The sequence below is a fragment of the Eublepharis macularius genome, chromosome 2, assembly GCF_028583425.1.
Source record: "Eublepharis macularius isolate TG4126 chromosome 2, MPM_Emac_v1.0, whole genome shotgun sequence".
Taxonomy (NCBI): domain Eukaryota; kingdom Metazoa; phylum Chordata; class Lepidosauria; order Squamata; family Eublepharidae; genus Eublepharis; species Eublepharis macularius.
The window spans coordinates 43,719,940-43,747,036 of NC_072791.1; the positions used below are offsets into that span (position 1 = coordinate 43,719,940).

Below are 27,097 nucleotides of genomic sequence, written 5' to 3' on the forward strand. Positions count from 1 at the left end.
ATTAAAAGTCTCTGAAGGAGGTAGTGGATTTTGGAGATCTCATCCCACCCTACACACATAGCATTTATGTGCTCAATGGTCTTATGCCTAAAAAAAATGGCATCGTTCATCCAAAAATTCACAATTTCAGAACACAGCAACCCCATGCAAGAGCAAGTGGCAGGGGGCGGGGAAGTACAGGTTTTGTAATATTTGAATCTCTCTGCAGCTGAAATGAATTTGGAGGGGAAATTTTCTGTTGTTCTCAGCTTTTGAACTTGCATATTGACATCAAGATCAGGGAATCAGAATTTGAATGTCTTATTAGAATTAAGTTCTGTATTGGGGTCCCTGGGTTTGAGGATCCGGTGGGCATCTTTGGAATTCTGAAAACAGAGACTGGGTATCGCCACAAAATAGCTGCTGCCTGGAGAGGGAATCACAAAATGGCTGCCATGGGATGCTGGTGCCAATCACATCATGCTGAGGAGGTTGCAAGCCAAGCATCCTCCTACAATGAATGCAGCTATTGAGTGGATGCTCTCTGCAGACACCCAGGCGAAGCCTCCTGGGTTCTTCTGAAGAGTGTCCTGCTCCAATGACGTAGAGGAAAGGCTGGACCGGCTCTTTATTTCAGAGGATGCTGTGTCGAAGCAGCATGTGGGTACCAGGGCACCCATTAATGGCTTCCACGATACCCATGGGCCTTGTGTTTGAGATCACTGTTCTTTGTGAATTGTCAGGTTTTTGGAGCGTTCAGCTTTTGTCTATATTGGTGCTCCACGTGTAGTGACAAATCTTGACTTAAAGAGGTTTTGGACATGTGTAAGATTTCTGTCTGCTCAAATATTCTAAGGAAATACAGCTGTGTAATATTTTGAGATCTTATTCTCAATTGGAATAGATTCCTACCTGTGGCATTGACTTTAGCTGGGTACTACAATATGGGATTTTGAGAAGAACATTCACCCCAATTTTAAGTGTGCAGAATTGCTGACTCAGATGTATGTGAGATGTATAGCTTGACCCTAAACAGAAGCAACTCCCATTGAGTTCAATAGGGCTCTCTACTATGCATGCATGCATAGAATTGCAACCTTAATTTTAATCATAAAACATACCAAATGGTATGATTTCAGCTTACATGGAAGTTTTGCTTTTGAACAGATTCAGGTGGGTAGCTGTGTAGGTCTGCAGTAAAAGAGCAAGATTTGGGTCCAGCAGCACTCTCAAAAGTTCAAACCTTGGAAATCGAATTGGTCTTTTAAGGTGCTACTGGACCCAAATCTTGCTTTCGAAAATGCCCTTAGGCTAGAGCCCATACACATCTTTTTTTCTTCTTTGTAAGGTGATTTTTCTACAGTTGCTTTGCCATGTGCAGCTAAGCTGTGAGGAGAATCCAACCATAGTCGCCAACTTTTTTTCTTGGATGGCTCTTCTGTCTTTAACAACTGCATCACTTGTGACTGTAGCTGAGAGGAAAAAATAAACAGCTGAACCTTTCTCTAACAGAGACACGCATTGATAAGAAAAGCTTCGCCTGCTTATTTTGGGGGTGGGGGCGAGAACGCTGGGATCATAGGGCAACCTGAGGGCCAAACTCGGCTTGTGAGATTCCTCTTACAAGACTTCAGAGGGCGAGGGAGAAAGAGGGCAGTGTTTCTTTAAGAGCTCCCGGGGAAATGTTCCCGCCGTTGGAAGCCGCTCGGGGAGAGGCGCTCAGCTCCCTTGCGCTTGGGGAGCGGAGAGGGGGGCAGGCTTGCCAGTCGGAGTGCAGACTAGGGAGGAGGAAGAAGGAAAGCGAGCCGGGATCTCCTCCCCGAGGACCGCTATGGCTTTCCCGCCGGCGGGCACTGGCGCTCTGGCTCGGGGTAAGGCAGCAGCTCCTTCGAAACCCCACCGAGCGGCTCCCTAAAGCGTGGCGCGGGACCTGGAGGGGCCGTCGGGTGCAGCGGTGCCCGAGATGTGAGTGCGGAGTCCCGCGCGCAGGAGCCAGGAAGGGGCACCCGAAGCGCCGCGCCTCGCCCAGCCCAGCCGGGGATTGTTTTTCTCTCTCCGCCCCCCTGGCCCCGGGGGCGCCTCGGCTCGTTGCGGGATCAGGGCCACCTGTTACTTCCGAGCGCAGACCGAGCCTGGCTGTTACTCAGCGAGGAAGCCAAGCGGCGGAGCAGCTGCTGTGCCTCGCCTCTCCTCTCGGCTCCGGGAAAATGGAGAGCGCCGGACTTTCCAGCACGGACCAAAAGCTGATTCGCGAGAGCTGGCAGAAAGTGAGCGGCAGCCCTTTGGAGCACGGCATCGTTCTCTTCACCAGGTAAGGCGGGCCGGGGCCGGGGCCGGGGCCGCCGCTCAGAGCACGTGCGCAAGCCTCCGAAGGGGCCGAACTAAAGCCAGACCCTGCCCGGAGTTGTCTGCGGGGAAGGGTCGGCTGGGAGGAGCTCCGTTGAGGCCTGAAATAAAAGCGCAGAGGCTTGTTGTGCCTTAAGGACAAACGGAGTTCGCTTTTGAGCCGGAGGTCTCGTCTTTAAACGAATCCAGCCTTGTTAGCCTGTTGCCGCCGAAATTGCAGAAGAGACTTGTGGTGCCCTAAAGAGGAATTTATTGTGGCATCGTCTTGAAAGAGCCACAAGGATCTTCTGCAGTTTGGGCTGCAACAGACTTACACGGGCTACCTTTCTGCAAGAGTCTAGTAGCACCTATAAGACTTCTAACTGCTACTGGACTCTTGCTCGTTTCTGCTGCTAACACGGCTACCCATCCTGATCTACTTTTCTGCAGTTGGTCTAAATAAATGGAGTTTCCACTATCTCCTGGAACTGGGGGGGGGGGGGGGCATGCCCTTAAACACCAGGGATGTGTGGCAACTCGAGGGCCCTGCTGTTCACCTGAATTACAGTTTGTAAGACTTGCGTGAGAAACTTCCCTCATTTATCATGATCTTTATGCTCCACATCCCATAATTCGGGGTATTTGAGCAATGTTATGAAGAAGCTCCTTGAAGTAGGGCTATTCACATTAAACTGTGAGGATAAAATAGGGAAGGGGGAACCTGTGCATGCTGCCCTAAGGAAAGGTGTGGTGAAATCGTACTAGAGTGGGGTTTGCTTTGCTTCATATGCCTCATGCTTTTCCTGCCCAAAAAGCACTTGGGTGAAATTAAAGCATGCCGCCTGCTTGCAGAACGTCCGAAAGCCCCAGGCAATTGTATCTCCCCAACATATGCGCGTGAGTGAAAATGTGTATTTGAAGCTTATGTGTAGAAAGTAATGCGTGTGTTAAAGCTCTTCCAACATGGGTTTTTGTTTTGTGTTGGAAAAGTGTCACATGAAGCTGCCTTGTCAGACCTTTGGTCTCCCAAGGCCAGTATCATCTGCTCTGACTGATAGCATCTCGCCAGGACCCTGGGCAGAGATCTTTTCACATCACCTGCAGCTGGATTCTTTTCAGCTGGAGATGCTTGGGATTTATTGAAGCTGGGACCGTTGACATGCGAAGCAGGTGCTCTGCCGCTGTGCCATGGCCCCCCACTCCTAAAATGAGAAGTGCCTGGGCACAGGAAGAGACTGCCTGGAAGCTGTACACCCGTCTGCCCTGGAAGTTCTTGCCCCCCACCCAGAGGAGAAGTTATGTTTTTGGTTACTCCCTGATGTAAGAAAGGCTCTACGCTATTTTCATGGGCTCCCAGGACTTTAAGCCATGATTTGTGAGGACTTCGTTCTGGTAGCTGTTTTTCAGTGCTGGCAATTGTGAAGAATTCAACACTGAGCATGTGCAGAATGCCTTTCCATCTTCAGTAAGTAACCACAAAGCAGAGGAAGTGTCTTCTGTGCTCGCTTGAGCTTCCAATAATACCTTGTAGTTTTAGAAATTAAAGCATTGGGTGAATTTGGGCAGTGGAAAAAGTATACAGAGCTACGGCTGTAGCCTGGTGTCTGTGCACGTATTCAGGAGTAAGCCCTACCAATCTCAGCACTTCTAAGTAAACATGCATAGGACTGGGGAGCAAGACTTGCTGAGCTTCTCCGATGAAGCCCTGCTTTGCAGATAAGACAGCTCCAGTGAAGAGGAGAGCTGGCTTATTATGCGTGCAGTCTTTACCCTTCCCTCTGGTTTTTCCTTGTTGCTGAGCCACAGTTCCTTCTGTTTCAGGGAGCAGCAGGGCAGTTCTCTCTGGCATGTGCTCGGTCTCTGCAAAGTGTATCAGAGCGGCTCTCTAATTGCTTGTGACATGGCAATCTCCAGAGCTGAGCCCAGGCCTGGCCCTTGGGGAGAGGTTCAATTAATTCCGGGATCAGTCCCAGGACAGAGGAAATGGTGCATGTTAGAGAACAGCAGAACACCCAGTACGTGCTATTAACCTCTGAGCTGAGAAGCAGAAGAGGAGCGAGGGCTTCGAAGGAAATGGTGATAAAAACCAAAGCAAACAACCCCTTAAATAATGCTTTTATACAGGCCTTTTGAGTGAGCAGGTGTGGTTTTCCATCCTTAGCCCACCCTTTCATCAACTCTGAATTCCCATTATACAGGTAGGAGTACTGAGGCAGAGAAGAATCTCTTGCTTGGTGTGGATTGTGGGGTAGTTTTTCAGGTTAGTGTATTGAGGAAGTAGGGCTGTTTGATCTGTGTGTGTGGGGGGGGGGGGGTGGAATTACATCTCATCTGTTCCCATGAACTGTTGTTTTCAGTTCACGGCTCATCAGGTTTCCAAGAAGCGAGTCCAGCATTGTCTCCTGTAGTCTGTTGGAGGTGAAGGGCTAAATATAAACTGAGTGATGCAGAATATGGAAGAGGCTTTATTTGTATTGGTCCAGTAACTAAATTATTTTTATACATACATGGTGTTTATATGCTATATGTGTGTGATATATATATATAGTGTTTGTGTGTGCAGGAATGACTGTGGCTCACCAGTAGAGGGGTCCCAGGTTCAATCATAAGCATCTCCAATTAAAAGGATCAGATAGTGAATGTAAGGCGTTTCCTCTCTTCCTGTCTCTAACACACACACACGCATGCACGTGCACACACAAAATGCGAGAGAGTTTTTGTTGGAGCTACAAACAGTAACATCCCTTCTTTGGAGTGGAAGTAACAAATGACCAGTGAGGATGGTATGGTTAAAAGTCTGCAAGATTTTCAAAGTTTCAGAACTAGGAGAGCAATTAGAAACTAATAAGTCACTGAGTCTAAAAACTAAAATCACTGAACTATCGGCTAAAATTTGTAACGTTCTCTGTTGCATTTATGTACTTTTCTTTATTTTCTTTAATAAATAATACCAAACTGTAATTTGAAGTCAGCTTCCTTTCAGCACCAGTTTTAAAAGAACCATCCGGGAGAAGACCCTTGAAATTGTAAATCTTCCCAAGAATTCAGTCTTATGTTTATTTAGTATGGAATAGACATTAAATATACAGCCTTGTGGAGGGAAGCACTGGCATGAAAGTTTATGAAGGGAAGCTGTTCGTCACTAACCTTTTGAAATATTCTGCGTGTGTCAACAAACTAGTAGATATGGATGAGTGGGTTGACACTATAGGCATGGGTTCTGTTTATTTTTGAAGAAAGCTTTTCACAAAGTCACTCATATAAGGAAACTTAGCAATCACATGACAAAGGCAATGGGTCCTTTTATGGTAAAAGAACAGGAAGCAGTGGGCAGGAATAAGTAGATATTTTTTCCACGAGAGAAAGTATTATGAAGTATTGGAGTGGATCTAGTAGAAATTTCTGTTGATGAAAGAGGGAGCGATTTTTCCCAGTTCCCTTCTTTCAGGCAGACTGACAACCATCTTAGGCTGTTCCTGGGGGGTCTCCATCCCTCCCCAACAGTATTTTGGGCCGCAGCTTAAAGGGGAGGACTGGGAAGTCCAGCTCCATTAATGGCAGTCTCTTCTGTCAACAGAGATTTTGTTCTGCATTCAACCCACCATTAATACCAGACCCTGGACAAATATATCATAACTCCATCAGGCCATGAACTAGATGGATCTGATCTAGCAAGGCGATTTCCTATGAAATGGTTTCCTTCTTACACGAATGTTTAGGAAACTAATTGGCAAATGGATTTGCTGCATTATCCAGGCCCAGTTGAGTGTGATAGCTCAATTGCTTGAACCACATGATTCTTTTAGATTTTATAGCTTATTTATTTTCATACTTTTGCAAGTATATCAACATCAGTGGGTCTACATACGTTTACTGAGAACCAATTTCAAACTGATGTATGAACCTTGCACCCTTAATGGTAAGGAGGGCTGAATGCAATGTAAGTAGAACAAAAGTTCAAGTGTTAAGAGTGACTTTTGTGAAATGTAACCTACTGCCAAAAACAAAAAAAAAAAGCTAATGTAAAATTTGGATTATGTCACAGAATGAGGGAGGGATAATGAAATTCACAAGAGCTTGAAGGTAACTGTTTTTTTATAAAGTAAAACTTTGCTTTTCCTTATACTTTAAAACTATTCCTGTGTTTTTAGGTTATTTTTTGGGAAGGATCTATTTTCTTGGAGAGAATTTAGAAAAGAGCAGCTCAACTAATTTGGTCTTAGAAGACAGCTGAGGATGTTTGAGTGGAAGACGCACTTTGTGAGGGAAAGGAGGCAATTTAGCATCTGTGAGGGAGTAGAGGAAATGTGTGGATGTCAATGTTTCTTTCAAAATGCTGGAAAAACAGTTGGGCAATTTTTGAGTGTCCTCAGCAAATCTTTCTTATAACAATAATAACATTCGATTTATATATTGCCCTTCAGGACAACTTAATGCTCACTCAGAGCAGTTTACAGAGTGTGTTATTATTATCCTCATGACAATCAACCTGTGAGGTGGGTGGAGCTGAGAGAGCTCTGACTGACCCAAGGTCACCCAGACAGCTTCAAGTGGAGGAGTGTGGAATTAAACCTGTTTCTCCAGATTAGAGTCCTGCCACTCTTAACAGCTACACCAGACTGACTCTCAGTTTGCTTACCTTTCCAGGTTCTTATCCCTCAGATTATAAGAATTTTGTTTCAGTATTTTCTTTTTAATTGTAAGCCACCTCAAGCAGGACTATGAAGAGGTGGCACAGAAATATCTTAAATAAATAATATAAATATCTAGCCTACCACATTCTATTACAGATGCCCTCTAGCAATTGTGATATCAGTGAGAGAGAAATGGATGTCAAGAAGGTTTGATCAGAGAGCCTTTGCTTGAACCAGTTCTTAGGCTTAAAGTGATGCCCCGGGTCATCTCAGAAACCAGTTTCACAAAGAGGGGAGCGGGATTGCAGGGTTGACAGGAGTCATCTAGGCCCCTCCTTAACCCAGAATGCCAGATCAACCCAAGCTGTGCAGTAACCTACTGAGGTAGTACCCATGTTCCTTCTTATACTTGGTGTCATTGGGAAAGGATTACCAGGACAGGTTCTGCTAGAGAATAGAAAAGGAATTTTAGCAAGAATATCATCACGCTATGTTCAGGGGAGGAGATAGCTGGCATAAAGAGAACTCACTTGTTATATTGAGTTTAAGTTGTATTTTATTATTGCTGTAAATTACAGTAGGGATTTTTAATTGTGGTATGGTATATGAATTTATTAAATGGTATGGGAAGATGCCTTCTCAAACATCACACCGTTCCACCAGCTAGGATCTTATATGTGCAAGTCAGTTATTGGCTGCCATTTTGGGTCACATGACTTCCAGTGCAGTGGTCCACCTGTCCTCATGTCAGGAGTTTAGCATGACACAGAGATGGGGGAGCTCACTGTCTTAGCACAAAAATGGTCATGCTAGAGCTGAATCAGAAGCAAGGAAGTTGTGATGGGGTTGCCTCTTCTCAGAAGCATGCTTGACATAAAGGAAGGTAAATGTTGAGCTGTACCAGGGATAGAAGGTATATTCTCTCCCCACCCCCCAAAATGGCCCAGTCTGCCTTTTTTGTGTTGGGCGTTCTCATGCTCTGTGAGTAAAACTTGTGTATGAAACATCAGAATGTCCTGTGAGAAGGAAGAGAGCAGTTACCAAGGTGAAATGGAAAAACTAATAATATGTTGATTAAGTCATGCTGTTGGATGCTTTATCTTATATTTCAGGCTTTTTGATTTGGAGCCTGAACTCTTGCCCCTTTTCCAGTACAATTGCAAAAAGTTCTCTACCCCTGAGGAGTGCCTCTCATCACCTGAGTTCCTGGAACACATTAGGAAGGTGAGAGATGTAAAGTAATCCACTTGATTGCTGTTGTGAATTATACAACAAATTACCCCAATGCAGAATGGATACAAATTTTTTAAAAAATTCCACCTGTATCTTGTCTGTCAAGTCAAAATAGCTGTGTGAAAAAAGTTATACTTACCTCATAGTTAAGTATACTTATGGGGTAAGTATACTTAACTATGTAGGGTCACAAGTAAGAACTCTTTAGGGAACACAAAGCTTACATGTTACCAGCCAGTTAAATAAAACTTGTCTCTCCCTTTTACTGATTGTGGGTGGCTGAGGGAGGTTTACACAAATGAGGCACCAGAGAGAGTGTGGAATTTGGACAACCGTAAGTCCAGAGGGTAGGTAACTCAGAAGTCTTCCTCAGCTCTCTGTGCTGCTCCTTCTCTCGTCCCGTACATGCTGAACCGCCACAGTGACTTGAGCCAGTCACTCTCAGTTTAACCTGCCTGGCATGATTGTTGTGTGAGCATAAATGGAGAAAGGGGAACCATGTTCATTGCATTTGACTGCTTTGGAGGAAGGATGGGGTATCTAATTACACACCAGTTCCTACTGAATTTAAAAACCACTTGAGGCTGTAACCCTTTGATCGCTCACAAGTAAATATATCACATTGAAATCATTGGGGACTTCTGTGGATGGAGTTACAAATTTAGATACCATGTTATTGTACATGTTAGAACTGTATGTATCCATGTATGCAACAGTTGCACATGCATTTGGGTAGCCACGGCCAATGGCAGCTTTTAAATGAGTGTAAACAGCAAGCAAACTAAATGCATTTTTAATTGGTACATATAGAAATATGGTTGTCACGTTACACAGAAGTGCTTTCTATGTGGAAAATGCATAATGTATGAAAAGGTCTTAAATAGGATTACAAAAATAGATAATTCCAGAAACTTTGATGCAGAAGTCCCTTGCCTTTTTTTTCTTCTTACTGAAAGTTTTGTGCTCAGGGTGATGTGCAGCACAAACTTGTTTATACTTACTTTGCTATTTGTAAAAGGCTCATAGAAAACAACACTCTTGTTAAATAACAGCTTACCAGATTCTTCTGCCTGCCTGCCTGCTAGGTGATGCTGGTAATAGATGCTGCTGTGACCCATTTGGAGAACTTGCACCGTCTGGAGGAATACCTTGCCAACTTGGGCAAGAAACACCAGGCAGTTGGCGTGAAGGTGGAGTCTTTTTCGGTAAGTTTTTTTTAATATGAATTTTTTTGCATATGCGTATTTGGAATTTAAAATGGAAGCCGTTGCAATGAGTAGATTTTCTGTTCTTTGGGGCTGAGGCCTCAAAGAATGGTTTTTCTGCTTCTCACTTTGTGATTTTTGTCACTGTGGAGGGATTCCCTGTGGAATAATCGAGAGGAAAATTGAGTTATCTCGGGCAGCTATGAAGTTAGTGTGTCGTATTTGACTTATTTATTAGTTATTTATTTGCAGCTCACTCCAAAACAAATTTTCAAGTAGCTTCCAAAGAAAGTCACGTTAAAGATAATATAATGATTAAAAGTAGCAGAAGAAGTTTCGGTAAGACGAAAGACCTAATAAACCTGATCGCTGGAGGTAGGTTTCATCTGTTTGTCTAATCATGACGGGTGATGTGAAAGTTCTCTACTTGAGACCCTCGAGAGCCACCATCTGTTAGAATAGGCAATACTGCCAGTGATAGACCAACAGTCTGGCTCAGAAGGATTCCTGCGTTCGTGTGTATGTGTGAGATAGTAATGGCAGAACAGGGGCGGCCTTAACCAGTCAGCAACAGGGGCAGCTACCCCAGGCCCTGTGCTGGAGGGAGGCCAACCTCCCACAGCCCCACCTTCTGATGGGAGTGTGTGGAAAAGAGCAGGCTTCCTCCACTTGCACTTGTCCTGTCTGGGGCTTGGGACATCCACTCGCATCTCCTCTTCTGGCTCTTGAGACATCTACCTCAGCAGTGACAAGTTGTGCCTGCCCTGCCCGGGGCTCAGGCAGCTGGCCTCCAGTGGTGGCTCCCAGCCACCTCATCCAGGGTAAGGGCTGCCCTTTGCTTGACCCCGGCAGAGGAGGGCTGTGGGTGGCAGCGGCAGTGATTCTGGGGCCCCATCCTGGATTTTTGCCCAAGGCCTAAGAATCATTAAGACCACCGCTGCAGTAGAAGGCTGGCCACCTCTCCTTCCCTCCCAGGTTCTGCCTTCTGCTCACTTGCTCTGTTTCTTCTGTGTTTTGGTTTGCAGACTGTGGGAGAATCCTTGCTGTATATGCTGGAGAAATGTCACGGTCCTGCCTTCAACTTGAATGTCCGTGAAGCCTGGACCAAGCTGTACGGCGCTGTGGTGAAAGCCATGAGCTGCGGCTGGGATGTTCTGAGGAAGGTGGAATAGGTCTGGAAGAGAACATGTGGGCTCTGGCTGTTTGTCTTTGGGAATAGATTGGAGGAGAGAGCAAGCTCGCCTTTCCAGTTTGGTGTGCTTCAGAGTAATCTCCGCCTCTCTCTCTCTCTGTTGTTTACTTTCACATTTCCCATCTCCCTTGCGATAATGTGATTTTACTCCTAAATTTCAGTGTAGCTGTTCCAGAGGTCTGTTTTCAGGGGGCAGAGGAGAGCCAGGCTGGAATCATAACCATCAGAGATGCTGACTGCAGCAGGTTTCCCGCCAAAAGGCCTGTTATAACTCTTTGTTCCCCATCTCCTTATAAAGAGTAATTATAAAAAAATTGGCACAGAGAAGTTATTCCACCAGCTATTCCCTCAGAGTCCAAGAGTGTTTCAGTTAAGTTAATCAACAGTGGGTGCTTTCCCTTGTGATTATCTAAGCAATGTAGCTTTTTATTTTTGAAGTGGGTGAAGTCTACTATAAGGCTGCTCTTGCTATGTCTGAATTGCTAGCAGGTGGAATTTTAAAATGTTTGGCCACAGGGGAAAACTTGGAAATGTAGCCGCTGCCTATTCCTTGGGTGTGAAAATAAAGCTTTGTCCTGAAATTGATGACAGTTGAAGCTTTGTCCTGGATAAAGCTTCCAAAATTCATCCTGGTTGCTGACCAGCAAGAGTGTCTGTGGCACGCAATTCATTTCTGGGCAACTGGGTGATGTACATACAACTATCATTCTTCCCATGGCCTTTAGGGGCTTATAGAATCCTTTTAGCTTTTCTCAGATTTGAAGTAACGATGTAGCCCTTGTTCTTGACTGTGGACAGTATCTTTGAAAACTGGGAACGAGAAAAAGGATTTTTAAAGGAAAGTTTGAAACATTTAAACTGGTTAAAGTAACTTCTCTTTTGGCTGAAGCAGATGGTTCCATAGGAGAATTCTGAGGGGCAAGTAGGGTCTGATTGTGTGAGGGGGGGGGGATGTGGCTGGCTTTTTCATTCAGTCTGCCCCAGTTCTCTTCCTTCCTACAGCCCCCATCTCACATGGCTTTTGTCCACGCAGCTCATATGATCTCCAGCTTAACCTCTATGGATGGTCAAAGGATGCTTTCCCTCCCTTTTTCACCAGAGGAAAAATTGGTTGGATCTCACCCAGTGGCTTGTTTTCCACATGATAAAGTTTGTTTTGTTTTGTATCTGTTGTCCTTCCCCCTAACCCATCAATACCAAAGACCCATAGCAAACTCTTGATAGAGTTACTGATGTTTTCTGAGTTCCCCACAAGTCACCTGTCTGTGTTTCATACGTCAATAACAAGCTAAAAGCCAAATTATACACCTGTGATTGGATCCTCCAAGATTTTTAACATTAAAAAGCAGCTGGGGAGGGACTGTGGTTCAGTGGAAGAGCCTCTTTTTGGCACGCAGAAGGTCCCAGGTTCAGTTCCTAGCATCTCCCACTAAAACTAATAGGCAACAGGTGGTTTGGAAGGTCCTGGAGAGCCATTGCCAGTCTGAGCAGACAGTCCTGACCTTGATGGACCAGTGGTTGGATTCAGCATAAGGCAGCTTCATGTGGGGGAGGCCATGGATTTGGCCTGGAGCATAACGCACCGGGAGGTGGATTTAAACCGCCCCCACGTCATTTTCTTAATAGAGGGCTACATTGTAGATGGCTACTACATAATAGGGGGGAAAGGGAAAGGCACCGCATGGATCTACTGTGGTTAAAAGAAGATCTGGAGAACAGTTTCTTTTGGGGAAATAATTAATTCCCCCCAGTCCCCCCCCCACACCCCACACACACACCCCACACACACCCCTCCCCACCCCCACCCCCACACACGGAAGTAAGCATCCTTGGGTTCCAAGAAAGGTGGGGATATACATTAGCACGTCTACTCTGTTCATGGAGCTTACTCTCAGGTAAAGGTGCATTGGTTGCATCCTGCATGTGACTGGCCCTGTAGGGAAACAGGAGGCTGTTTTCCACTCCTGATCGTGCATTTCGTTCCTTAATGTGTGAAAGCGCCTACTGTATTGTGTAAATAATGCAGTCTGTGTTAGTCTGATTTAGTGTTGCATTAAATTATCTTTTATGGGGGAGTAAACTGTCCTTGTTCCCCCTTTTGGGGAAAGTGAATACTTGGTGCAGTCTCTGTGATACACTTTGTCCTTGGGAGCCTTTAGAGGTGATCAACAGTTATTTTGATTGGTTGAAAAATTGCACAGCTAGGATTACTGATCCTCCTCCTGTTATTCTTGGAATGGGGGCTGCAATTCAAGTGGTGAGCCTTCTGCCTTGTGTTGTTTGCCAGTATGAGCCCTTCCTCTGAAACTTTATTTTAGTGGAGAAACTGAGAGTAGATCTAGCTGCTGTTCAGAGCAATCTAGATTTGGAAGAATCCTGAAAGTGTGACGTCCTTGACGTTTACATAGTTATGGAGAGGCAGACAGTTCTTACTATTATGTCCCTATGCTAGTTTTTAAAGCAGAGATTGAATATCTTATTAAAATGGAGGACAGGAGAATGACAAATCACTTTGGGTTCCCATTGAGCGGGGGGAAGGGGGGTATACACGTAAATAAATTAGGACAGGGCATGAACAGCAAATATTGTAGTCCACTGTGATCAGAATTGGAATGGAGTTGGATATAACAGTGGAGCACAATTGCAGGCTCAAACCACTTCCTTCACACCTTTGTCATGTGTGCCAGGCCCCCCTTTTCCCCGCATCTCCTCCCCAAGCAGCTTGGGGTCTATTAGAAATAGTGGAAGAAAGTACTATCAAGGCTGACTTAGGGCAATCTCGTAGGATTTTCAAGGCAAGTGACAAACAGAGCTGGCTTGCCATTGCCTGCCGCTGCATAAGGACCCTAGACTTTCTTGATGGTCTCTTATCCAAGCCCTAATCAAGGCCAATCCTGCTTAGTTTCTATGATCAGAAGAGATTGGGTTAGCTTGAGCCATCCAGGTCCTAGTAGAAATTATGTTGTGAGATTTTTAGTGCCCAGTCATTAACTGGTTTGTCGTAAGAAAGCCTTTTGATTAGACCAACATACCAGCTTTTAGTGCATTTTTTCCTACTGCTTGTGAAAAAGAGACTCCTGCACACACACAACCACACTATATGTATCAGTGCGGGGGGGGGGTTTGGGGTTGGGCAGGGCTTAAATTGGGGCCAATAGTTTTGTCTTTTGACATTATAAATGCGTGTTAACTCGTGGGTTCATAACCATTGCACTTATGTCTGCATCCTCAGACAGCAGGTGAGGAGATGAGCCTATTCTCCAGCTTGTATTGGCCTGACTATAATTGAGGACTCGCACAAGCGAACTCTTCTTTAAAAAATATCCCCGCAGTTTGAAGCTAGTGGGTCAGGGAGAAGGATTCTAGCCTGGCTTTTTCCCTGGTGTGCAGAGCCTCTTCATAGCTCTTTAACTCTTTTGTTCTTTCATGCCATATTTTGGCGAATTGTTAAACATTTTTTAAAACTGTTCTTGGTGTGTCTCAGACTGTTTTTGTAATGCTTTTACACGTTATGCCTTTTATGCAATGTAAAATGTTATATTTCATCCACTGGAAAAGTGATGTTGTTTTGTTCTTTGGGTATGACAACTTACTCCCATGTTCTTGGATCAGCTGTGTCTTGTTCATTGCACCAGATGAAATGCTGTCTTCTTCTTGCTGTCCTCGATGAGAAGGGAAAAAGAAACTACTATGTTGGGCTAGGCTCTGGTAATTTTTGGAGTTTTTCAGAAGGTAAAATACCCCAGGCATGATGTCTGCTGCCACAGCAGCACCGGGATGGGGAAAACTATACCTGGTGAAATTGTTCTTGTAGGTACTGGACCTAGTAACTGGATGCTGCCTGTATGTCCTGTACTTTTCCAAGGCCATAGGAGGATGGTGAATAGATGAACCTTAAAATAACACTAAATTCAGGGATCAGGATCTTTATAAAGAAATGTATGTATAAGCAGAACCAGTTGACATAAGGTGAAGTTGTGACTCAAGCCCTAAGGAACATTTGTCGTCACCTTGCAGTTCTAAAGAAAAGCTTAAAACATTAATTAAAGGAAGTGTTCCTTATTGCAGAATACCGCAGAAATAGGAGGAGATAGGAAAGGTCAGGTTCTAGTCAAGAATTTGTGCTAGCTTTACAAGGGCTGATGGATTGGGTCCCAAGCACAGCAGCTGTTTGGTTAGCTCTGTGAGTGCAACGCATCAGAACACTGGTTGCAGGAACACTTGCCAGCGTTATATGACCCTCCCCTTTGGGCATGCTAATGGAGATATAAAAGGTTTGGGCTTGGAATTGCTGGGCGGAGGCAGGACTGGCAACTTGGACATGTCTCAGCCTCTCAGAAACATGGGTTTTAGCCCCCTTTTCTGTGCCTTTCTCAAAGGAAGCCGTTGGTTCCCCTCAACAGCTTTAATCCTAGGATTGCTGGAGCTTTCGTTACCATTTCTTCTCTGTTGTCTTTGTGTCTGCTAGGATTGTTGCTTTAACAATCTAGTTTTGTGGGAGCTCCAATTTCCATGGTTACAGAAGCAGGAGTTTGCCAGGGCAGATGGTTGCCTATAACAGCAGCAGCAGGTAGCCCTTTCTTATTGGCCACATATGATGGGAATTGGCATGCTGGCTGGGAGCAAAGTAACGGAAGAGATTATGATGTGTGTGTGTGTATTATACAGAGCTATATATTACACAGAAATATGTATTATTTAGACATGTGCTGCACTAGCTATAATCTGTTTTGATCAAGAAGCTGAGATCTGTCATAAAAATATTTTTTAAAAAGGAGATCCCTGCTGCCTCAGACCTGTTGTGCCCCACCTACTCCAGCGTCCTTTTTCACATAGGCGCCTAACAGTTGAGGGCCAGTGAACAGGCATAGAGGCCAAGCAAGGCCTTTCTCTGCGGTTGCCTCCTAGCACTGGCATTCAAAGGTCTGTTGCATCTGAATGTGGAGGTGGCTAGAAGCCATTGATAGAAAGGGTTGTATGATTGCCATTTGGGGACAGCGCAGCTGGGGCGTTGGACATGCAGACGGAAAGGTTGCTGCTATTGAGTACTTCATCTTTGGTGATGTAGCTCCAGCAGGTTACATGCTAGACCTAGCCCTCATGCTGAGTAAGAGCTGGTTTCTCATAATCCGTGTTTAATGCTGATTTATGGGCTTGCTATTCTGATTGACTAGCTATAGGGTTTTTTCAATGCGCATCATAAGCAGTGGGGGGAAGAGAAGTTACATGCCCCCCTCTGGTTAGACATGTCCTCTTCCATCCTAGTCCATTTATTCAGTAGACTTTCAGGAGCACCAGTATCCTTGGAAGAGACACCTTAGCCTCACCAGGATTTGTTTCAGGCTTCTTCGAGCAAACAGACCTGACGTTCTTAAGCTTTTCCCCTCAGTACTAGCAAGTGCTCAAAATTGCATTGGATGAAAAGAGAAGAAAGGCTTCTCAGCATTCTAACACAAGGCAGGGTTCGTGTTAGCATTACTCTCTGCGTAAACATGGTGCAGCGCAACCCCCCCAGGCACCAGCTGGGTGAAGTAACTTTATTCAAGGCACGATCATAGCAATAAATATAACAAGAAGATACAGAACTCTGGCACATTCCTAGAGGGCAACAACCAAGGGAAAGAAAAGAAACCAGAACCCCGTGCCCCCTCCCAGTCAAGCCACCATACCTACTCACAGGCACTTTGTCTCCATGAAAGAGAGACAGGTGGGAAAGAAGGGCTTGAGGTTTGCTTGAGGTTAGCCTATTCACGTGCTAAAATGATTTCACAGGCCACAGGAGGAACGTTAGGAGCAGTTGCTCACCCTACATTACTGGACAGGATCACCCTTGGAACCAGGCAGCCATTGCCAGAATAGACAAGATGGAAAATCTCATGTGTGCAGATGGGCAAAACTTTTACTGGATTCTGTGCTGCATCATTAGGTAGGTTGCCCCATGTGGGTGAGAACACTTCTGTGTGGAATACTGGTTAGAGAGCTGAACTGGAAGAGCTCTGGGTTCAGTTCACTTGCCTGAAAATTACTGGGTGATCTTAGGCCAGTCATTCACTCTCTGCCTCGCCTACCTCATGGGCTTGTTGGCAGGATAGAATGGAAGCCAGGAGAGCATGTACGCTGCTCCCAGCTTCCTGGAGAAAGGGTGGGATTAAAATGTTCTAAAAATAGCTACATCTTGCCTACCTCTGCCTCTTCTGACGAGCGGTAGTCCAGATCCCATCCCACCCCCTGAAATTAGCTACGGCCCTAAAGTTTATCATTCTGGCAGACCTGGCAGCTTGCCTAGCACTTCCACCTGTCTGTGGTAAGGACGATGGCTAGCTCTGACCTGTAGGAAATTTTTAAAGAAGTCCAGCACAGGAAAAAGGAGAGGCATACCTGGATAATGCAACTTGGTTCATGGCCTGTGTGTGTGTGTGTCCATCCACCCACACAACAAAATCCTGTGACTTCCTCAGAACTAAGCCAGCCCCACTTGCATTCAGTGTGACTTCCTGCCATGTAAACGTGCATAGGATTGCAGCTTCCAAGTATTGATACAGTATTTGGAGGAACCACCCGAGTCATACAAGAACATCAGATCTCTTCCCTGACATAGTACAAAACAGTCATGAAATGCTCCATCACTATTCTCAGACTTTCAAAGGATGCGCTTTAGGGAGAGCATGATTGGCTGATACATGGCAGCATATATGCTAAAACATTATTTGATTCAGTAATCTGATACCAAGTGTTGCTCAAGGGTAGTAAAAGTCCTCAAAAGCTGTATGAAAGGCAGGTGAATATACATCCATAAAATGAGGACGCTGAGCATCATAAAGCCTGGTAGAATCTAGAGTTAATTTGGCCAGTTCTGGGGGGAAAGTCTACCTTGATTTCACTCTGCCATTTTTGTAACCATGTGTTCTAACCTACAACAGTCTTTACATACATGCAAACACACACACACACACACTCACCAAGGATAATCCTGGCACCTTCGTATCACAACGACAAGTGATATTTGTGGAAGAAAATCACTAAAATGAGTAGGATGCCATCTTCAGAGGATACAGAGTCTGCAGAAGTCATTGACCATCTCATTGTGAAACCAAAACACCAAGAGTTAAAACTACTATTCATGTGTCTCCCACTTTGGACGCTTAACAATTCCCCACCAGAGATAAAAGATAAGTTGCCTCCCTTGAAACTCCACAGAGTTCAGTAAGTATGTGGAATTAGTTTTCACTTATCTGACTATTGATTTAAAACACCAGCCATGGCTTAGTGGTAGAGCATCTGCTTTGCACGCAGAAGGGCCCAAATTCAACCACTGGCATCTAGGTAAAAGGACCAAACAGTAGGAAATGTAAAAGACTTTGACCTGCACTCCTGGACAATGGCTGCCACTCTAAATGGACAATACTGACCTAGATGGAGCAACGGCTTGGTGGAAGGCAGCTTTTTCAGTTAAGTCCCTGCTTTTCTTCCTCTATTAGACCCCTCATTTGCTTAGTTCTTAGAATGAGGTTTATAAATGGCATGTTTCTTGCTATGGGCACAGCACAATGCAGCTTTGTCAAATGAAGTGTGCCACTGATAGGACACCTACTGTTTCTTCCGTGAAAAGTGACACGCAGTTCTGCAGAATCTTCCACATTCACAGCTGAGGGGACCTGAGTGGTGAAAGAGAATACGGCTTTGCATAGTTAAGGCTGAGGTTCAGTTCCCAGTTAGAAAGACCTCATGATTACAAAATGTCTAGATAAGCTTACATATTCACGACTTTGTGCACATACATGGCATTCACACAGCAAAATACAAGTGTCTCCTTTGATCAGATTTCTATACTTGTATGCTAATTCCTACCTGAAAATACTTTCCAGAAAGTTTATTGTACTACATAAAACTGGGAAGAGTGCTCTGAATTCTGGAGAACTATCAGTTCGTACTAGGCTAGAGCAGGGAAACCTACAGCAGGGAAATTTAAAAACAGTTCATCAGCTGCCTGGCGACTAAACATTCATTCCTTTGTGTGCAATTCAGTCAACAGGCTTTTGGGATAGGATGAACAACAGCCCTCCATCCTCTGCAACCAAAGCAGAGTGGCCAATCTAGTGCCTTTCATTTTCCTGTGGTCCTTAACATTAGCAAAAGCAGCAATGTAGTACCCCATGCCATCTTACGCTTTTAAGAAACAAACCAAGCTTTGGTATACTGGCAGCTAGCATTGGGTCATTTCACAGGACCAAGAATGGCAATTGAACCTATAAATGCTACTTTCAATCAGTCCTTGATGAGGCTGTGTCAATTTAGTAAGAACACACACCTGAGAAAAATGTGTGAATTTATTTTAAGCTATAAAAGAATAACTCAAGGGAAATAACATTACCACCACCACTACGGAAGGACACTGTTCTTTGATTTTAAGGAGGCAAGCCTGTTTATACAACTTGGCTTTTGAGCTCCTCATGGTATGAAACCATTCAGCTGAGTTAGGTCAAAATTTCAACGGATAACTTAATTATTAATTGGTGATACAGCCACCAAGTTATCTGTAACATCTTGCCACGAAGTGAGAATTTTACCATTCATCTGCTTCTGTTTATCCAGTTTAGAGGGCATGGTAAAATTTCCACAGCGGCTGACAAGTCATTAGAAGGATTCACTTACCAGTTCAACTCCATTTTCTGTTCCGCATGTTAAAGGCAGCTACACTTTAAAGTAGTTGTGTTATGTCAGTGTCCAGGCTGGGTTAGTTGGAAGGATCTAACATCTTAATAATTCAAGTTAACATCCTGATTTACAGCAGTGTTTTACTTGGAAAAAATTTCCATTGCCTTTAATAGGATTTATTTCAAGGTATGTATTTTGGGTCCTGGCCTGGATATTCCAGTATAGCCTGATCTCATCAGTTCTCGGAAAGTAGGAAGGGTTGGCCTTGGTTAATAAATGGACGGGAGACTCTGCAGAGGTAGGCAATGGCAAACCACCTCTGTTCATCTTTTGCTTTGAAAACTTACGGGGTTGCCATAAGTTGGCTGCAACTTGACAGCACTTTACACAAAAATGTATGTTGAATTGCAAGCTTAGATTTTACCTCATTCCTTACCTCTGGATTTAGTTATAACCCCTAGATATTCTTCTGCTGCTCTGTGAACAGCAAGCTGACTTGATCCGTCCTGCACAAAATAAGTCTTGCCTCCTGTTTGGGTTCCTGTGCCTTTAGAGTTGTGTGGCAGGCAACAATCGGCACGAGAAGATTTTGTAACATGGAGGTGCAGTAGCTTGGAGAAGGCTTGCTTCTACTGCATCTCTCTGCTAGGAAAGTTCCACCTGCCTGGGTCAACTCACACTTTAAAAGGTCCTTGGATCCTTCACGTGACTTATTGATCCAGAGGTGCACTGGGAGTTCTGTGTAATTCCCAGGCATATGTGAGCCCAACTGGGAAGGTGGTGTGTAGAAAGAGAGGGCTTACACCTTCCTCCCATATCCTTTTCCTGACCAAAAATGGCCCTGGGAAACTACTATTTGTCTCCTTGCAGGATTGGAGGGGGGGCCTACATGTGTACTGACAGGCGGGGGTGAAAGTGAACTATAGGCGGATATGGAGAACCAATAGCAAAGTTGCTAATGTTACTTTCTATCTTTGGTTTCGAGATGGGGAGGGCAAGGGAGGAGGGAGAAAATGAGTTACATTCACCCTTGCCAGTGGGCTACCTGTGGGTTTCCTCAATGGGCCATTTTATGATGGAAAAATTGTGTGTGGGAAGGCTTAAGCCCTCACCTGCTGCAGCCCTTACCTGAATTGACTTGTGTGTGGCTGAGAATCAAGTTCTCAGCATGGAACTCCAAATCCACATTTGATTGACATGATGGAGAAATTAGGTATTTGTAACATATGAATTGTCCCTTAGTGACCATCACACAACTGTTACAGTGGCAACCCTACATTGGTAAGATTTGATTGCAAGCTGCCTATAACTCTCCAGTCCCTTTACTTCCTTTATGACACGAGCCACATTCCAAGGTCTTTCCGATTCCTCCCCCGATACATTCTAGAATGCCAGCATGAGAGGGGTTCCCCCATGCACTGAACTCCAGGGACTCTGCAAAACATATTTGGCATGAGAACTCAGTAACAGAGCAGCATGTTATGCAATTGAGCCAGAAAAAGCCCTGTGTGATGCAGGTGTTTCTAAGCAGCTCTTAAATCATCCCCATGCAGAAATCTAACAAAAAAAGTATCCTGTAGTGATACCTTTCAACTTTAATTGCCCTCTTGGACTTTATGGGGTGCATATGTGATATCCATGCAGCTGGAGCTGGCAATCTGGAACATGCTGGTATACAAAGGCTTCCTTATCATTTAAAGGCACAGACCTCACCTCTGCCTGTTATTCCACCCCAGCCTTGGCTGTCCAGCAAGGGTCAAATCAGGCACCATAGCAACACATCTGGGTTTAAATCTGGATCTCCCCCAATCACAGAGGAAGGTGGGTGTGGACCATGCAGAAGTGCCAAAAAGACTATGGGGCTTCTTTGACCACAACTTACCTTTCTGCAATCAATCACTTGAGCTGCTTTCCCCCTAGCCAGGGTCCAATAGTGGAAGCAGGCCCAAGTTGGGGAAGGGGGGATGGGGAGGGGCTGAAGGGTGGTGAGCAGCAGGCATAGGGTTCTTTCCCCCTTACCCATCCATCCCCTCTTGCTTTTAAACTATGGTCACCACCCCCTGTAGATGTAGGCTTTAAAAACACACAGGGCTGTTGCTGTTGCTTTTGTTTGGCCCATCACTGCTAATCTAACCTTTCCTTTACCCCGATTTGGAAGTCTACTTTAACAAGGAACTTCAGCTACACCCTTCTGGACTATGGACAAAAAACAGGCGAAACTGTACAGAACAATTCTTCTGGAACACAACCAGCCTAGAAAAATAGAGACAAGTCAGGCCAAATGGGCACAGCAAGTCTTTCTTGGAGGCAGCTGATTTGGGCAAAAGCAGTAGCAGCAACTTGTAGGGCACGACCAAAATCTTAACAGTTTTTGTCATTCACATCAGAGAGTCTCTTATTACCCCTGTGGCTTGAGGAAACCCTATGGGCCTTCTCCTTCTGCAACAGACACGCTGCTCAAAGTGATCTGGTCGTTTTTAATTTGTTGAAGGAAGCTCCTCCCCTCTCAATTCCCTCAAAGCTTTCTTTAAAGTTCATGGCCACCGGAGTGGTGGTGGTGGGGTAACACTGGGGAAATCCCACAGTCTCCTTCCTCAACTGTCATGAGCAGAAGCCTGCACACACACTGCAGAAGTGTTTCCCCATAACCAGAGAGAACATAGAAGCGAAAGAGGAGGAGGGAGAGCACAAGATAACAGGGCGACAGAGATTGGAGGAGGTTTATCAGAAGAGTCAGGCAACGGAAGTCTGGAGAGCCTGGAGTGGTAGGATGAGGGGCCACAAACAGAAGGGGCTCCGGAACAGCTGGAGCTGTTGGAAGCAAAAAAGCTCCCGCAAATCTCCCTTGTGAGTTCCGTCTCCTCCGTAAGTCAAACTACCTGTGCCCACCAGTCAGCTGCCATCCCCAGACTGAGGCCACGAGACATGCAGCACAGACGGCTTATGAGCCGTTAGCCCGATGGGTTCCAGCCTCCTTAGCAAGAACCAAATCTTTGCCCAGGAGTGGTTCACAGGAGGACTAGTACACAGCAGCACAGGACAAATCTAGGCCTTAGGACGTGAGGCTTCTCGCCGGCCCTCTTAACATTTAGACGTTTCTGTCTCTTGGTCATTGCTTAGGCCAGAGGTTATCAATGATACGAACTCTGGTTGTCCAGCACCAGCCCTGTTCCATAGTCGGCCTCTGAGCTCTCCAACTCTGTCTCAAAGCTCTGCATGCCACCCTCGTCCAAGGTCTCCACTTGCTCGAGGCGGGTGCCCATAGTGCCGTAGGACTGATGAGCTGGGGAGGCGGCTGGTGTCAAACTTAGTTCTGGCTCTTGCAGCACTGTGGCCACAAACATCTGTGACAGAGAAGCAAACATCAGGTTACATTACGGATGGCCTTTACCTGTAAAGGGATCCAGATGAAAGGTAGGATCTGGTTGGTCAACGGAAGATGGTAGGGTCATGTAGCCAAATGGAACGGTGTGAAGAAGCCAGAACACTCCTTAGTGCCTACAGAAATTGCTGGCCCCTTGGCAGGCAACCACACAAGAGCTCTTCTGTGAAAGAAAAGAGGAGGTATATGGGAAATGGAAGGTAAACTTACATTGGAATTGGGAGTGGAAGAGATGCTGCTCCTTTCTGTATCATTGAATGCTCCTTCAGATTGCTCAGACATCTGCTTGGAAACAGAAAAGTATAAAAAACAGGTCAAGATAAAAAGAAGGCCCTGCCCACAAATCTCAAAGGAAGATTTACATTTAGGAATGATGGAATTAGAATTCAATTGACTCAGGCTGTCCTTCCCAGGTCTCTCTGATTACCTACTGAAACATAGTTTTGTGAGCAGCTCATCCATCTGTGATGGGCATGCTTCATCAGAAAATGAGATAAAATCTCAACACTGGCCACCAAGGGAAACGGGAACGTTCTGGCCCATGTACTCTCCATTTGCTTTTTTGCATCGGAAACTATGGTTGACTCTGGCAGGCGTAACTAATCAGAAGATGAAGCCAGGCATTTGAAAATTGATGATGGGAGTTGTAGTGTCAAAAATGAAGGGAACTGGGACACACTGGCCAGGTATTCTCCAGAACTCCCCAATGCTATTTGCACTGGAAACGAAAGTTCTCTGAGGCTGGCATAACTCATCACAAAACAAAGCTCAACATTTCAAAATTGGCTTCAGGATGAGGGTGGGACTTGAAGTGCCAAAACCAAAGGGAATTAGAACATCCTATCACGGTGCTTAGCTCCCAAACATCCCTCTGGTATTTGTAAAGGAAGCAAAGATTTACTCATAAGAAGTCAGCAACGGCTGGCAGCACAGACAGGCAGGGTGGAAAATATCCCCTATGTTACAAAACAATGGGAGTTTAACAACTTCTCTGACCTACTGGAGTCTGTGAGGTGTAGTGGTTAGTGTGTCTGACTAGGATCTAACAGAACCAAGTTCAAATCTCTCCTCTGCCACAGAAGCATAGAAGAGGACAGGGGAACAATGTGAGGTTCTTTGGGTTCATATTGGGGAGAAAGGCAGCACACAGAGAGGGAGGGTGGAAAATATCCCCTCTATAAAATAAAATGGGATTAAGAACCTCACTGAGCTATCGTAGTCAGTTAAGTGTAATGGTTAGAGTGTCTGACTAGTTGATCTGGGATGTGTCACTGATCAAATGGTCTTAAGTATTAGACAGATCTAGCCTAAGACTAAGAAATTTTGGTTTCATATCCCATGCAGTTCACTGGGCAGCTCTGGACCAGTCACTTGCTCCATTAGCAAAAGGCAAGAGAAAGGATAACCAAGAAACACTGCCATTTTCCCATACCCTGAAAATCACTTCTAGATATTTTTAAGAAACAGGAACACTATTCAAGATCAATGTACTCTTTGAAATGGTCAGACAATGAAGAAGCCACAAAAAGGTGTTTTTTTTTTTTTAAAGGTCATGACTCCTGTTTCTTTGGACTGGAGAGTCATTTTGCTATTGTTTTGAGATGGTTTTCCAGAAACCACTTGGAGTGCTATGACATATGCTTTTTAAATCAATCCATTTGCAATTTTTGGGGGGACCCATCCTGATTCCAGGAGTATATACAAAGTTTTTCCAGCAGCAAAGTGTTTCACCTATTCCTATGGGATCTGAAGCTCTTTAACTAAGGCATACTGCTTGAAATGTGTTCAGATGTATATATTTGAATAAATTTGTCTCCTGCACTTGCTGGATTCTGGACTTTTCCTGTTTTATATCACCCTTCTTGAAAAAATAATGTGTACATCTTTTTCAGAAGCAGGGCCAATTTTAGGAAGGAAGCTTTGGAATTTCCTTATCTATGCAGCACAGATGCATCGCTTAAAAATAATGTAGGGAACAACATTCAATGTTTGGCTCTTTGAATGAGTTTAAATCCACCTGAGATACACATTGAATGGATCGCAGGGACCTGGGAACATTCTTTGTTATCTCCTACCTGGTAACTGGAGGGTTTCCTTGGCTGGAGCTTCTTCAAACAAAGGCCAAAGAAGGAAAAAAGGATACACAAGAAAAGGACTACACAAGTGAAGAGAGTGACGGGGCGGGTGAGGCCTGCAGCACAGACAGAGGAAAAAAAAACATTCAGGAATCTGCATCAGCCTCTGTTCGTTTATCTGATGACTTTTACAGCTTAGTTTGAGAGCCCAAATACCTCCAGTGTTGGATGCAACACTGACTTCTGAATGAGGGGCTAAGTACTAGTCATCCTCAGCCCTCAAACCTAGGCCGTTTCCAGACGGCTTACCTGGCTCCGGAACGTTGCGCCATCTTGTGGGGAAAACGCGAAATATCGCGTTTTCTCGCACGAGTTTTGCGCGATGTCATGCGATGTTGCGCAAAACTCGCGTGAGAAAACGCGATATTTCACGTTTTCCCCACAAGATGGCGCAACGTTCCGGAGCCAGGTAAGCCGTCTGGAAACGGCCCTAGCTGACTTCTCTATACGTGGCACCATCCTTTCAGAGAATCATCAACAGACCACCTAGTGTACACCCCTCTCCCTGCAATCCGAGGGCGTACTAGTTAAAATCTGCTTCGCATCAATCCACCTTTGGCTACTGCACAGTTCTGAAAGCCGGGACTCAGGAGGAAGGGCCAAGGATCAGCGGTAGAGCATTTGCTTTGCATCCTGGAGGTCCCAGATCCGATCTCTGGCATCTCCAATTGAAATTACCAGGTAGTAGATGATCTGAGACCCTGGAGGGCCACTCCCACTCCGCACAGACAACACTGAGCTTGAAAGACCAATGGCCAGGTTCAGTATAAGGTGGTGTCATGAATTTTGGCGCAGTGGAACATCAGTACTTCTTTCCACACCAGTGTTCCTACCCTCCAGGTATTTCCTAACTAAGAACTGTCGTCGTCGTTAAGAGGACTGCAAAAGCAGAAGTCACTTGGGCTTCTAACCCCTCACTTCTTGGAATACGGAATACATCCATGATTGTATCTATGGAGACTTGCAAATCTCATCCCCCACAACAGCTGTGTGCTCCCGATAATCATGAGTATCCATAACTCCTGCCCTGAACTATGTGGCCCTAAGCAAGTCATCATCTTCCAGCTTTAAGCTTTGTCTGTAAACTGGAAACAAATAACTGGGCTCAAGAATGACCTGAGTAGCTCCAAGATAGCAATTTCAAAAGTATTTAAAAATAAGTGTACTTAATTTGGTGCATGGGTTGCAGCATTTAAGTCCTACTGATTTTAAAGGCTGTGCAAAGTTTTTAAGCAGCTCTAACAGTTTGCTTTTATATGATTTCTGAGCTAGTTCTCCCAGGTACAGGGACAACCAACTGGCTTAGCATCAAAGTCCATGCCCTGGAAAACAATGAATTGATCTGTCTGGAAGCCAAGTGGTCAGGCATGTTCTTCGGCAGGATAATTTGTGTGTCATGAATTCAGTATAGTAGATGAATGTTCTGCAATATTCCTATTCAGAAACGGCTACCACCCTTACATCCCGCGACACACGAATGAATTTGCAAAGCATATACCGTGCCTACCTAGACGGAGAATGGAGAAGAACAGCAGCCAGAACATGCACAGGATGGGAGCCACTACCACTTGGCTTACAGCTGCTGAGTGGATACGCTGGTTTAGCTTGGTGGGAATATACACATAGTAAATATTGTAGCGATCAACCATGTGCTTCAGCAGCATATAGAGCAAACCTGTGTGGAAAGAGAGTGGTGGGGAGGGAAGAGAATGACAATTCAGAAGACATTTCTGTAGCTGAGATGCTGTGGGGGCTGACACTGTGGCCTAGGCAAACTTTGCAATGTTCACCAGAAGGAGACATAGTTGTGTGGCCGAGCACATGCTTTGTGTGCAAAGGGTCCCAGGTTCAATGCCTGGCATCTCCAGTTAAGAGGTTCTTAATTAACAGGGTTGAAAAAAAGGTCTTTTGCCTGAGATCTTGGTAAACCAATGTCAGCTGGAGGATGCAAGGGGGGGGGAAGATTTCAGTAATTCCCCCGCTCCAAGCAGACCTCCAACTTCCTTATCATTCTGTCACTGGCGATATCCTGACTCCAGGAGCTACTGGGAGGGGGTATTTTGAGCTGCAGTGGGTGGGGAGAGGCAAAGAAATCCCTCTCTGTGGAGATTCTGCAGAGGAGCCAACTTTCTATTGGGCTGTATTGACCAATGGTCAAATTCAGTATAGGGTGTCTTCCTATGTCCAATAGTTCTAACTCTCCTGGAAATCAGCCACTTGCTGGTCAACAGCAGAAAGTTAGTGGACTTACTAGCCCTTGGTCATTCTTACTGCCAATGGAGCAGTGACCTCTAGAAGAGAGATTGAAGCGGTACTTTATGCTAGTCCCAGATTTCTTCTACAGTATCCACTGCTAT

The 27,097-nt window shown here is 45.1% G+C and overlaps 2 protein-coding genes across 4 annotated transcripts in view; one reads left to right on the forward strand and one right to left on the reverse strand.

Annotated features, from left to right (window-relative positions):
- The first annotated feature begins 1,773 nt into the window (after nt 1-1,773).
- NGB (neuroglobin) lies at nt 1,774-14,096 on the forward strand. Its single transcript, XM_054970204.1, has 4 exons — nt 1,774-2,290; nt 8,051-8,162; nt 9,257-9,376; nt 10,402-14,096. Exons 1-4 carry the CDS (start codon nt 2,187-2,189, stop codon nt 10,546-10,548), a joined length of 483 nt encoding a protein of 160 aa, XP_054826179.1. The 5' UTR covers nt 1,774-2,186; the 3' UTR covers nt 10,549-14,096.
- A 1,968-nt stretch (nt 14,097-16,064) lies between these two features.
- TMEM63C (transmembrane protein 63C) overlaps nt 16,065-27,097 on the reverse strand; it is an 87,516-nt gene continuing 76,483 nt past the window's right edge. For all 3 annotated transcript variants that reach the window (XM_054970765.1, XM_054970763.1, XM_054970764.1), the window contains 4 exons: nt 26,248-26,415; nt 24,681-24,796; nt 22,816-22,887; nt 16,065-22,567 (listed from right to left, as the gene is read on the reverse strand). In XM_054970765.1, coding sequence (XP_054826740.1) covers nt 22,355-22,567; nt 22,816-22,887; nt 24,681-24,796; nt 26,248-26,415 — 569 coding nt within the window. In that variant the 3' untranslated portion in view covers nt 16,065-22,354. The remainder of the gene's footprint in view (nt 22,568-22,815; nt 22,888-24,680; nt 24,797-26,247; nt 26,416-27,097) is intronic.